At 39.4% G+C, this 14008-nt stretch overlaps 1 protein-coding gene across 1 annotated transcript in view; it reads left to right on the forward strand.

Moving 5' to 3' along the window:
- LOC130219312 (nuclear pore complex protein Nup160-like) overlaps positions 1 to 14008 on the forward strand; it is a 44688-nt gene that overhangs the window by 772 nt on the left and 29908 nt on the right. Inside the window, exons 2-14 of the mRNA XM_056451683.1 lie at positions 389 to 500; positions 1649 to 1859; positions 3106 to 3331; positions 7368 to 7443; positions 7533 to 7647; positions 9196 to 9435; positions 9513 to 9610; positions 10989 to 11073; positions 11151 to 11219; positions 12903 to 12986; positions 13178 to 13348; positions 13470 to 13569; positions 13728 to 13893. Of these exons, the coding sequence (XP_056307658.1) occupies positions 389 to 500; positions 1649 to 1859; positions 3106 to 3331; positions 7368 to 7443; positions 7533 to 7647; positions 9196 to 9435; positions 9513 to 9610; positions 10989 to 11073; positions 11151 to 11219; positions 12903 to 12986; positions 13178 to 13348; positions 13470 to 13569; positions 13728 to 13893 (1753 nt within the window). The remainder of the gene's footprint in view (positions 1 to 388; positions 501 to 1648; positions 1860 to 3105; positions 3332 to 7367; positions 7444 to 7532; positions 7648 to 9195; positions 9436 to 9512; positions 9611 to 10988; positions 11074 to 11150; positions 11220 to 12902; positions 12987 to 13177; positions 13349 to 13469; positions 13570 to 13727; positions 13894 to 14008) is intronic.

Consider the following 14008-nt stretch of genomic DNA (forward strand, 5'->3'; position numbering starts at 1 on the left):
CACAGTTATGCAGCTCGAGTTTAAAAACGTATTGAATTAATTAAAAACATGAACACACAGAAGGATGCTTCAAAAATACACACACACACACACACACACACACACACACACACACACACACAAAATACTTTTGCTGCTTGTTCAAACAACTTATTTAACATGAGTTAAAAAAACAAAATTTTCACTTTTTTGGAGGAGCAAATTGTTGATGTTCAGCCCACTTAAATTTGTAAAAAGTTAACCTCATGGATTTGTGATGGGACAACATGAAGGAATTGTGTGGAACCCAGCATTTTTACAGTGTAACAAAATAAAGTGCAAGAGTTTTATATGATCGATATCTTCTGTAATATCTGATGTATATGTTGTTGTTGTTGTTGTTGTGCAGCCGGTGTGGGGGTCTCCTCTGGTGGTGTGAAGTATGCAGACAGTGCTGGTGGATTCTCATATGAGGACAGTGGAAAACTGCTCTCGGTCACCAGCAACAGATTCATCCACTGGTCAGAACTCTTCTCGTCTCAGTTTAAACTGAAAAAATGTGAAGCTACCGTGTCTTTCATTCAAATTAGTGTTGTCAAAAGTATCGACCGATCAGTACCTAAAGTTTTGAAACGTCAATTTTCTGCAAACATCTGACACTGTTGAGCACTTTTTTAAACATCGCTGTTCAACAGAAATGACTGCGATTGGCCGTTAAGGTCATCGGTTTACCCTTCACCCAGAGCAAACACAGGGACAGGGAAACGTTTTAAAGCTGCGTAGATCAGTGGGTTGCCTGTATTTCAGCTCATTGACAGATCAGCTGATTGACGCGACTTTGAAACACTCCAGTGTCCGTGTATCGTGTGTTTGTATAGTTTAAAATACAAGCATTAATTTGAACTAAATACTTTTTAGTTACATTGTGATTTTTTTTTTCTATGATAATTTTTAATATATTTTTAATTAAAATTTTTAATTTATTTTTAATATATGATAGGTTTTATAATATAGGTTCAATTTCATTCATTCATTAATTTTCTTTTTGGCTTAGTCCCTTTATTAATCCGCGGTCGCCACAGCGGAATGAACCGCCAACTTATCCAGCACATGTTTTACGCAGCGGATGCCCTTCCAGCTGCAACCCATCACTGAGAAACATCAATACACACTCACTCACACTCATACACTACGGACAATTTAGCTTACCCTATTAACCTATACTACATGTCTTTGGACTGTGGGGGAAACCGGAGCAAAGTTCAATTTATATTATACATTTTTAATTATTAATATTTAAGCTGTAGATCAGAGAAAGCCATTTCTTACTGTTAAAGCGCTGACCCCCCCCCCCCCCCCCCCCCATACATCACGTTTTGATGTCCTTCAGGGGGATCAAGCATTAATTAGGCGGGTCAATTCCCCCTCAAACCCCCCTGTAATTCGCACCTTGGTTACATGTAGTTATTCATTATTCGTTCTAATTACTATAGTAAGTGAATGGAACACGTGTAATTACGTCACTTTTATTTAAAGTGTTACCAAAAATCATGTAATAATTGCTAATTTTTGACTGGTATTATGGAAATGTACTTCTCTGTGAGAGAGTGAGTCATTACGCGCTTTTATTTTCTGCCGAATCGTCATTTTCTCCTCTGTTTCCCTCCAGGTCCACCTCGGGTGATACGGTGCAGCTTGTTGAGCAGTCGCTGGACACGAATCTTCTGAATAATGCCGTGCGTCTGCATATCCCACAATGCCTCCTTCTGCCCGGAGGCGTTTCCATACAGGAGACGCTCAACAACGTGATTATTCTGATCGTCACCAGCCAATCAGTGCATCGCCTGGTGCTGCCGCATCCCACCCGCATGTACCACAGCGTGAGTCACATGACCTCTGCTCTGCTTTCACACCTCCACTAGCTTCAGTTACATAGTCATTCACACAATAGCAGCAACTCATTAATTCGTCTAATTGATGATTTTTTTATCTTTTAAATGTTTGTTTTTCATAATAAACCTGTCGCTTGTAGACATTCCTGACTAGTATGCAGTATCGCTTGTCTTTCAGGGTTTGTACGGGTGCTGGAAATCCTGAAAAATGCTTAATTTTTAATACAGGGTGGCCATTTATATGGATACACCTTAATAAAATGCGAATGGTTGGGGATATTAACGTCCTGTCTGTGGCACATTAGTATATGTGAGGGGTAAGCTTTTCAAGATAGGGGGTGACCATGGTGGCCATTTTGAAGTCGGCCATTTTGGATCCAACTTCTGTTTTTTTTTTTCAATAGGAAGAGGGTCATGTGACACAATAAACTTATTGGGAATTTCACAAGAAAAACAATGGTGCGCTTGGTTTTAACGTAACTTTATTCTGTCATGAGTTATTTAGTTATGAAAATTCAAATTAAGAAATTCAAATTCAAAATAAAAATTCGAAATGATTTTCAACAGCGAATTACAGTTGCTAATAAATCAGATTAACACAGTTTAAATTCATATTGTTTTGGCATATTATTAGCTCCATATAAGAACCCTGGCGTTTGATTTGCATTGATGCTGTCATCATATGCGCTTTTAGTGTTTGTTAGATGAAATATATATTTAATGACGTTTTTTCTTCTTTAATAGTATGATTTGTTGTGATGCTGTTTTCTAAATTTGCTTAATTTTAAGTAAAAGTTTTCAAATAATTTTATTAGCTAATAATTTTATTAGCTGGCACTAACAGTAATCAATATATGTGACATCAGAAAAAAAGTAGCAGAAAAGAAATCTAAATGTACTCCAAAAGTAATCAGATTACCATAATTGTGTAATCTAATGGGCCGTTCACATAAAATGCATCTAAAACTGTGAGATGTAGCACTCAGGAATAGTTTATACTATGTTAACATCAAATAAAATCATCGTCATGCCAATTTGTTACTGGAAACAGAAGCTCGTAATGCCCTGAGATCCTCTGATTGGCCCTCTGATTTGGGATAGACATTAATGAGTGATGCTGCATGTAGAAGTTGCAATTCCAGTGTTATGGATGTGACGTTTGTGGTAAACTTGGAACATTAATTCCCATGGATGTATACTGTGTTAACATGTTGAAGTCATTTCTGTCTCACAGGATCTGGTCACTGAACTCCAGATGCAGTCCATTTTCACAGACATCGGGAAGCTGAATTTAAATGGCCCAGCTCACAGTTACGTTCTCCCGTTCACACAAGGCCCGCAGTCCAGCGCTCCGTCCACGTCTGCGGCCTGGATCAGTCACCAGGGGGAGGCGCTGTTCGCCCTCGCCTCTCCCTCAGGAGGCATCACTGTGGTCACCTTACCAGCTTACGATCAGGATGGTTCGTATCTACATCTCTATCTGTCATACCCTAAATACAGTTTCCAAAATAAATACATTTGCATATGAAAAGCTTCATCTGGACACCAAAGCTGCATTTAGTTTTTGTCTATTAAAGTCAGCATGAAATCAAAATCACAGTGTTATTTTTAAAGGTCCCGTGAAATTAGAATAAAAATAGATGTTAGTTTCAGTCTGTAGAGTCAGTTTTAAGGACATTTATTAGACAGTGTGCTTCAAAACAGACAAAATTTGTGTTTAGAAGAGATAAAACTTGATAAACGTCCAAAGTGTGCAGTTTGTCACGTTTTTTTCCCACATCACTTCATAATTCAGTTTCAAATCTTGACCAATCAAAGGCTCTAGTATCTGATATGCCCCACCCCCTTCAAAATGCTTCTCATTTGCTTTGCGTTTGATGTGTTTGATCCAAGCGGCAACCTCCCGCTCTCCCTCGGGAGGCCAAAACGGAAGTAACTGAAACTGCAATTCATCAAAATTCCGCTAGTCCTGGCTCCATAATAGAGCAAGTTGCAATTGAGCCCACTGTTAGAATGGCCAACTTTACAGCAGAAAAAAGGTGTTTACAGCCTGGTACAAAGAACGATTTTGGTTCATAAAGCTATTATTACCCTCCATGACAACTGTGAGGGGGTGAATTTTTTTATAACTCATCCATTTCCTTTATATGAGGTTATATTAAGTTTGCATAATTAAGGGCGTGGCCACTTGAGTGACAGCTAGGTCTCGCTGGTCGCCGTCACTTCACTTCAGCTGAATCCGGCAGATTAGCCACTGATCTCGGCATATTCCTCGTATTTTTGTTTTGTTTTTTGTGGCTTTACACAGTCAGCTGCCTTTTGGACCTATTTCTTACTATTATCAGATGATATGGTATGCTGTGTGCACTTAATTGTGCTCACAAACCATTCACGGGGCCTCCATTTCCCATGTGAGTAAAGTTATATACTTATACACCATCTCTATAAATGTATTTGTTTTATTTAAGATCATTTATCATTAATATTTTTCTTTAGACCTGTAAAGCACTCCAGAATGTGACAGATTGATTAGCTGTAGGCTCTAGAACAGTCATCTGAAGCGTTGTCAAACAGTGTTATGCTGGAGTTCATCAATAGTCTTGCATTTACTAACACACACTATATCTGAAGTGTTTGGAAGTATTTCGCGTTTTCCTCCTGTAGAAAAACGTCATAAGAGCAATGTTAAGTGGCTCAATGTATTACTACAGTGTTTTTAAATGTCTAAACACTTTATTGATATAGTGTACAGCCAAGCACATGCGGTCAGAACACAAACGAGTCGCAGGTAATAAAGTATCAAGCGTTTCTCCCAAAGTAAAGTCTGTCTGCCAGGTCTAAGCAAAGTGCCAGCAGGTGTCTGTAGCTCCGCTCACTCTCCGCCTCTTTGCCCTTGTTTGGTATCCCGCCGTGGGTGCGATGACGCGCGAACAAAATGGCGACGGTTAGCCGCGCCTACTTGTAGCTTCTTTTGCAGTGTTCAGAAACCTATGGGTGACGTCACGGATGCTCCGTCCATATATTTTACAGTCTATGGTTTGATCTCAACCGCTCTCATTGGTCAAAGCTGTAATAAAAACAAAAAGCTATTGGCTATTTTTTTTAAAGGGGAGGAGCTACTCCGTCCTGCCCTCTCTTCATTTTGGTGTTGAGATTACGTCAAACATCGAATAAATAATGCACATTTCAAAGCGTTAACAGGACCTTTATGGTGAATATTTGATCCTTTCAAATTATTCCACATGAAATAAACTAGTTTGGTTTGTTTTGGTGTCTGGTGACATCAGCTTAACGGCTTACATAGCAACTGTATATCAACATCTTAAGTCACTGTTCTCTTACCTTTAGCAGCGATGCGATTCTTCCGTATAAATACAGATTTCCGAATTTTCCGAGCTCAATGAGGCGACCCCTGTGATTTGCATAAATCCAAAGTTTTTTTTTTTGAGGAGGGAGTTGGGGGGTCTCCGTGAGGTTCATCGTTATCAAAGCAGAAGACCTGAATGATGGTTTGCGCATTCATTGCTCATAATTGTGCAAACGAAGTAGCATTAACTGCTTCATTCCAGACGTCATTCAGGTATAATTATATTGTGTGTCCTATAATGTGCGCATATGAATTTATGAAATCGCTTTGAATGCATGCGGGGCTGTGCACTTTTTCCGCGCTCACATTTGCATGTCACGACCACGTGCGCTCTATGTACATTATAAATAAAGCCAGGTCGGACTTATTATCCTCTGCAAGTCATCTGTCCTGATGTATTCGTTTATTCAGTGCTACAGCTTTGCACCTGAAATGTAATAACTGAAATTGTTACGAAATTGTTTAGATGATAATACCAAATTAAAAAAAATATATATATTTTATAATTAGTTAAACCTATTAAAAACAGGGGCTACGCTGAAGGAAAGGTAAAGTGAAAGTGGTAAACTCTTTTTAGCAATGCATGATACATTTTTCAGGGTGAAATGTTAAATCATATTAGGCTGCTCAATTTAACTGGACTTAATATTCTTACAGGTTGAGTTGTTGACTGACTTGTAGTTTATTTACTGAGTGGAATGAAGAGTCACTAAATTACAGAGAAAATTGTATTCTTTGAACACAAGAGAACTAACTGAGTTATTGGCGCCTTCTAGCGGCGGTGTACGGATCTGTCCCGACATTGCAAGTACAAGTATAAACATACATATACAAGTTTAAACCTACCTATGAAACATTATTTAGGTGACTATTAAACTGATAAACATTTAAACTGATAAAGCAAATAAAAAGAAGAAAGAAACTTAAATATAGTCTGTGTTAGTAAATGCAAGACTAATTACGAAATCCAGCATAACACTGTTTGACAACACTTCAGATGACTGATCTAGAGTCTACAGCTAATCAATCTGTCACATTCTGGAGTGCTTTACGGGTCTAAAGAAAAATGTAAATGATCTTGAATAAAACAAATATATTTATAGATATGAAATATAAGTATTTAACTTTACTCACATGGGAAATGGAGGCCACGTGAATGGTTTGTGAGCACAATTAAGTGCACACAGCATGGCATATCATCTGATAATTGTAGGAAATAATTCCAAAATGGAATTGACTCTGTACAGCCACATAAAACAACACAAAAATACGATGAATATGTCGAGTTCAGCGGCTAATCAGCCGGAATCAGCTGAGGGGAAGCGGCCAGTGAGATCTAGCTGTCACTCAAGTGGCCACGCCCTTAATTATGCAGATTCAATATAAAAGAAAACGGGTAAGTTCTAAAAAAAAATCCCCCCTCACAGTTGTCATGAAGGGTAATATTAGGTAAATGAACCAAAATCGTTTTTTGTTCCAGGCTGTAAACGTGTTTATTCTGCTGTAAAGGTGGCTATTTTAACAGTGGGGTCAATAGAAATCTGCTCTATTATGGAGCCAGGACTAGCGGAATTTCAATGAGTTTCAGTTACTTCTGTATTTGATTCACGAGGGAGAGCGGTAGGTTGCCGCTTGGAAATAACGTGATATGCGAATGGCCCCTAAAAATTCGCCGTCATTTGCGATCTCCATCAGTTGATCGTCTTGCACAGTCATGCTGGATTCACCAGATTTGTTGACAAATGGGTTGCGGATCCATTCCTTGGCAGTTCGCGGGTCGTTCACTGGAAAGTTTCTTTGCTGAGGGGAAAAGGCCCGAAGACTTCTGTTCCTTACTCATTTTGCTGCTCGTGGGTTAAATTTGGGCGCTCAAGTGACCGAGATGTAAGCAAGAGAATATGGTCATTTTTCAAAATAAAAGATTTCTCACACTCAGATAATAATTGAAACAGAAATAATTCATGATTTCTTGTGTGGCCTGGTACCAATTGATCCACAGACTGGTACCGGTCTGCGGCCCGGTGGTTGAGGACCACTGCTTTAAATGTTATTGTAATATGCTTATTTTACTAATCATGTAAAACCAATGTAATGTGCTGATAATCATGATTGTGCTCTCCTTCATAAAGGCTCCGTGTCCATTCTGGAGTTGAAGCAGAGTTCAATGATGCAGCGTCTGGCCGGCTGGATGCCCACTGCCATCAGGTACGCCATTGCTTTTTACAAAAATTTGCAATAGAATTGAAACATGTATATTGAACTGTGGTTTAAATGGAGCGTGCTGTTATTCGCAGGGGAGATCAGAGCATGTCTGATATGGCCATCAGTCTGGCCGTTCATCAACTGGAGGACGACACTTTCATTTTCACACTGTGTCAGGATCACAAGCTGCGGATGTGGTCACTAAAGGTCAGTTCGGCTGAAGTGGAAGATGATGCAGGTTTATTATATTCATATAATATATACATTGAGAGAGTTTTTCTAACGTATACAGTGGGGACGGAAAGTATTCAGATCTCCTTTAATTTTCAACTCTGTTATGTAAATTCTAAATTCATTTAAGTCAGTTTTTCCCTCATTAATGTACACGCAGCACCCCATAATGACAGAAAAACACAGAATTGTTGACATTTTTGCAGATTTATTAAAAAAAGTAAGTCTTAAATATCACATGGTCCTAAGAGGCCACGTTATTCTGTGGGTGTCGTCTATCAAATCGATCTCTATTTTGTATTTTCCATTGGATTCAGGTCAGGTAATTGGCTGGGCCATTCCACAGCTTGATTTTCTTTCTCTGAAAGCATTTGAGAGTTTCCTTGGCTGTGTTTTGCATCATTAGCTATGTTTCCATCCAAAAATGCGAATGAACTTTATGCGCAAAACTGGAATATCGCATAAAAGACGTGCGAATAAAGCAGCGTTTCAATCCAACGAGTCAAAGCGAACAAAATCGTCACTTCCTGATTAACTGGCGCCAAATATCAAAAGTAAAAACTGAATTTGCTGTAGGAGAAGCTACGTCAATGTTTTCTTCATCTAATAAATGACTTGTGCCTTACAAGTCATTCCTGACAGGCAGTGAACGCGCGGTGGCGTTTGAAGGTGTCAGACGCGGAGCACAGACACTCTTGATTCTGGAGGTCGTTAATAGTATAATAACACTAATATTTAAACGGTAACGTGTTTTAGAATGACCAAAACAACAGTTCAGATGGTTTACAGTGTGCTCAGCCTGCTGGTTTGTCCATTCATACACATTTTCATCATCACATGAATATATCACAAAATCACATGACCTTTTTTAATGCGCATACTTAAATTTGTGCGGTAAAAGTGTTTTCGCATCATTTTTTATTGAATAAAAAGTTTATGCACATTTTCGAATTTTATGCATCATGGCGTTTCCGTCAACCGTTTATTTTATGTGCATACGCAAAATGCGCATAAAAATAGGTGGATGGTAAAATAGCTAATGTCTTGCTGAATTAGTTTTATCTTCATCCTCCTGCTAATGTAGATGTTGGACTGAAGCAGCTGATATTCATTTACACTAAGGAAGGGCAGAGGGTTGCTGAAGAACTACTGAGAGATTTCAGCTGCTGTCTGGGCTTTCCCTGCCTTTCCACACCTTCCTTCCTTCATGTGTTCAATATTTTTTCCCTGCGTTATTTCATTTTATTATGCATAGCTGAATTTGTAAACTAATTCGATTTGCTTCCTTTGCATATATGGATTTCTTTGGTTGTTACCAACATCTGGTGAAAATTTCAAGTCAGCAGCACCTTTATGAATATGTTTTCTGAGAAAAATGGTGACGTGTTCAATACTTATTTTCCTCGGGTTGCTAATAATGACCTCCTTTTTAAGTGTTCTTTTTATTGCAGTCAAACTAAAATAATTATTCCTCCAGAACATTAATATGATGTGAAATCCGCTGATTTTCGTGTGTCGTCTCAGCATCAGATGTGTGTGCTGGTCACCGATATGCTGGATTTTCTGCCTGTGGGTCGAGGGGAAGTGAAGGCGTCTCCGGCTCAGGCTCATAAACTGCGGCTCTTTTTCTCCTCCTCCACCGGTCTGTGCGTCGCCGTCTATCTCTCCGTCCCCAAACGCAGCCAGTTCTGTGTGCTGCAGCTGGTGGCCAATGAGAGCGGCCGCTACAGCCTGGACCACATCTCCACACTGTTCTCCACACAGGTACTTTAGCAACGTACAGCAAACCTCGCTCAGGTGACTGTTCAGTGTGCTTATCAGGGTGCGTTTGTGTGAAACAGGAGACGCTGGTGGATTTTGTCTTGACGGCGACTGATATTTGGGCCCTGTGGCTGGATAACGACAACCAGACGGTGGCCAAGTACATCAGCTTTGAGCAGTGAGTACACCGTATCGCGATAATAGTATAGGCAATGTTCAAAGCGCAAGGAAGTACAATAAGTTTAAAATAGTGTTTGTGTGGTGTATGTATAGGTTATCTAAATCTGACCAATCAGATGAGGCCTTTACTGTCTTTAGCCCCGCCTCTCCCATAGGTGCTGTTAGATGAAAATAAACACTAATGCTGGGAGACGAGAAGGGAAATACAGATTATACATATGTATAAATTTAAATATATATGTATATATACACACTCATCTGCCACTTTATTAGGTACACCTAATAAAGTTGTTGGTGCTAGACGGGCTGGTCTGAGTATTTCAGAAACTGCTAATCTACTGGGATTTTCATGCACAACCATCTCTAGGGTTTACAGAGAATGGTCCGACTGAGAGAAAATATCCAGTGAGCGGCAGTTCTGTGGGCGCAAACGCCTTGTTGATGCCAGAGGTCAGAGGAGAATGGCCAGGCTGGTTCTAGCTGATAGAAAGGCAACAGTAACTCAAATAAGCACTCGCTACAACCAAGGTCTGCAGAAGAGCATCTCTGAACACACAACACGTCCAACCTTGAGGCAGATGGGCTACAGCAGCAGAAGACCACACCGGGTGCCGCTCCTGTCAGCTAATAACAGGAAACTGAGGCTACAATTCACACAGGCTCACCAAAACTGGACAATAGAAGATTGGAGAAACGTTGCCTGGTCTGATGAGTCTCCATTTCTGCTGCAACATTCGGATTGTAGGGTCAGAATTTGGCGTGAAACCATGAATCCATCCTGCTTTATATCAACGGTTCAGGCTGGTGGTGGTGGTGTAATGGTGTGGGGGATATTTTCTTGGCACACTTTGGGTCCATTAGTACCAATTGAGCATCATGTCAACACCACAGCCTACCTGAATATTGTTGCTGACCATGTCCATCCCCTTATGACCACAGTGTACCATCTTCTGATGGCTACTTCCAGCAGGATAGCGCACCATGTCATAAAGCATGAATCATCTCAGACTGGTTTCTTGAACTTGACAGTTAGTTCACTGTACTCAAATGGCCTCCACAGTCACCAGGTCTCAATCCAATAGAGCATGGATGTGCAGCCGACACTACTGCGTGATGCTATCATGTAAATATTGGCCCAATCTTTGAGGAATATTTCCAGTAGCTTGTTGAATCTATGTCACGAAGGATTAAGGCAGTTCTGAAGGCTAAAGGGGTTCCAACCTGGTACTAGTGAGGTGTACCTAATAAATTGGCCAGTGAGTTATTTTAATGGATAAAACTGTTTAATAAAACCGTTTTGTTTAAATGCACCAAAACATATTGTCTGTATTAAAAACACTCTATATTAACATTGGCACTTGTTTTTAAAACTGCAGCAACACCACAGGCATGTGGAACCAGGTGTTCGTCCAGCCATCACCAGAGGAGGAAGTTCACATAGGAGAAGACCAAGATCCTCGGGTAAAAACACTCATCCTCAATGCTGTCAAAAACTCTCTGCCGTTATCGTCTCACCTTAAACTGTTGTCTGTTCACAGGAAATATATCTGGATGTGCTGTTTTCACCCTTGCGCTTCACAGCCTCGGCCATCATCAAAGCTTTACAGGTACAAATCTGCTCGCTTGGTTTTAGTGTTAAGGTGTCTGATGAATGACGTGTACGCTTAACAGGCCTTTTTCATTTCCTGTCATGATGCGTTCCAGGTCCCAATACTGCCTGTTCTCTGAATATCAGCCAAGCCTAATCGCACTGATATCAGTTTTGTTCAACAGTTAACAAGCAAGTTTATATATTCAACAGTGTTGTCTTTTTTTTTCATTTTTTTGTCGTTTGTACATTGTATTAATCTGTTTTTGAACAGTAAATTATCCAGTGATCATTCATAATTATTGTCATTTGCTTTATTTTTGAAGCATTTGAATGAACGATTAAAAAGGATCACTTACTTTTAACAGCGACTTTGTGTCGGTTGTTGAAGGTTTCTCCAACAAGCAATTTTGTGTTTAATAGACATCTAAACATAGATGCCTTGGCTAAAACGAGACTAAATTTGTCAGTTAAAATCTAATAGGTGTCTAATAATAGACCAAAACTAGTCGAGTTTTCAAATTCGCAGATTAGACAGAGTTTACATGTGCATCCATCCATCCGACTTTCACTGACAGCCCAAATTTTAACCTCGTTTTAACAAAGCCATCTATGCTTAAATGTCTGTTAGATATGTTTTAGATGTCTGTTAGATGTTTTTTGTTAGATGTTTTATAGATGTGTATTAGATGTTTTATAGATGTCTGTTAGATGTGTTTTAAATGTCTGTTAGATGTTTTTTGTTAGATGTTTTATAGATGTCTATTAGATGTTTTATAGATGTCTGTTAGATGTGTTTTAAATGTCTGTTAGATGTTTTTTGTTAGATGTTTTATAGATGTCTATTAGATGTTTTATAGATGTTTGTTAGATGTGTTTTAGATGTTTGTTAGATGTTTTATAGATGTCTGTTAGATGTGTTTTAGGTGTCTGTTAGATGTTTTTTGTTAGATGTTTTATAGATGTCTGTTAGATGTTTTTTTTTGTTAGATGTTTTATAGATGTCTGTTAGATGTATTTTAAATGTCAGTTAGATGTTTTATAGATGTCTGTTAGGTGTATTTTAGATGTCTGTTAGGTGTATTTTAGATGTCTGTTAGGTGTATTTTAGATGTCTGTTAGATGTATTGTAGATGTCTGTTAGATGTATTTTAGATGGCTGTTAGATGTTTTATAGATGTCTGTTAGATGTGTTTTAGATGTTTGTGAGATGTTTTATAGATGTCTGTTAGATGTATTTTAGATGTCTGTTAGATGTTTTTTGTTAGATGTTTTATAGATGTCTATTAGATGTATTTTAGATGTCTGTTAGATGTGTTTTAGGTGTCTGTTAGATGTATTTTAGATGTCTGTTAGATGTAATTTAGATGTCTCTTAGATGTTTTATAGATGTCTCTTAGATGTATTTTAGATGTCTGTTAGTTGTATTATAGATGTCTGTTAGATATATTGTAGATGTGTGTTAGATGTGTTTTAGATATCTATTAGATGTGTTTTAGACAAAATGTTTGCTGAGTGTCATTTATTACTAGCTCAAGACACCAGAGCAAAAACACTCAGCAAAATATTGTATTCATCGTCACTGGGAAACAGGAAATCGCATCTTTTTAATTAACATTTTAGCACGCTCCTACTTTCGTTTCTGATCATTTTTCTAAATTATTTGTCGTATAGTTGCTGATTATTATTATTTTTTTTTCAGATTTATAAGCGAGGTCCAGTACGATATTCTGATTTATCATGGGAGGAGCTGAAGAAAGAGGTCACGGTCACAGTGGAAAACGAGGTAAATCCCTCCTGTTTACCGCCTTGTGTTCATTTCTGCTGTTTTACGGCTAAGCGCTGGTTCCATACGCGCGCGTTTGTTTATGATCAAATATTTGATCAAAATCGGTCCGTTTGGCTGATTTTGAACGGTTTCTGTTGCGCTTGACTATTGCTGACGTGACATTATTTGAGTAAACTGTGTGTGTTCAGCTTCAGGGCAGCGTGACGGAGTACGAGTTTTGTCAGGAGGATTATCGGCTGCTCCAGGTGGAGTTCTGGTCCAAGTTTTACGCCTGCTGTCTGCAGTACCAGGACGTCCTGTCCACACCTCTCGCCCTGCACGTCAGCCCCTCCACCGCCATGATCTGCGTCCTCAAGAAGGTAACGGCGCTACAAGACTCGAAGCGTTCTTCTTTTACGTTTTATTTTGTGGGGGCGGGGTTAATTGTGGTATTTATTTGTTGTTCTTGGTCACCTGTTTGTTTTTCTTCCTCATTTTCAGGGCTTCGTATCTTTCTTGCTGCCCTGCTTTGCTGTGGACCACCTGTACCTGTCCTCCGACGAATACCTGTTTTCTGAAGAGGAGACTCCTATTGCTGAGGGTGAGACGGCCATGTTTTATCAGAGAGACTTTCATCATTGATCTGAATTACTCATCAAATATATCCAATAAATCAATATCGGCTTGGCAGTTGATCAATAGTTGATCATTTTCATAATAGTTCGACGACTCTGTTATTTTTCACACGATTTTCCTCAGACGCAGACGTGAGCCGGGACGTCCTGCAGCTGGTGCAGTGTCTGCGTCTGGTGAACGAGTCTCTTCCTGAGGAAATGGCTTATGAGATGGAGAAAGCCCTGGACGAGCTGCTGTCTCCGGAGAAAGTGTCGGAGAAGATCCTGGAGAGCCTTTTGGCCAATGACACGTCAGTATCAGCAGAGAGAGTTTAAAAGGTCTATTACAGACGCTGAGGGTCAGAGAGGACGGAGGGTCAGGGATTTGAGTTCTCAGCTTAAACGGTTTCTTTCCTTTTATCAAGA

Source organism: Danio aesculapii, chromosome 25, assembly GCF_903798145.1.
Source record: "Danio aesculapii chromosome 25, fDanAes4.1, whole genome shotgun sequence".
Taxonomy (NCBI): domain Eukaryota; kingdom Metazoa; phylum Chordata; class Actinopteri; order Cypriniformes; family Danionidae; genus Danio; species Danio aesculapii.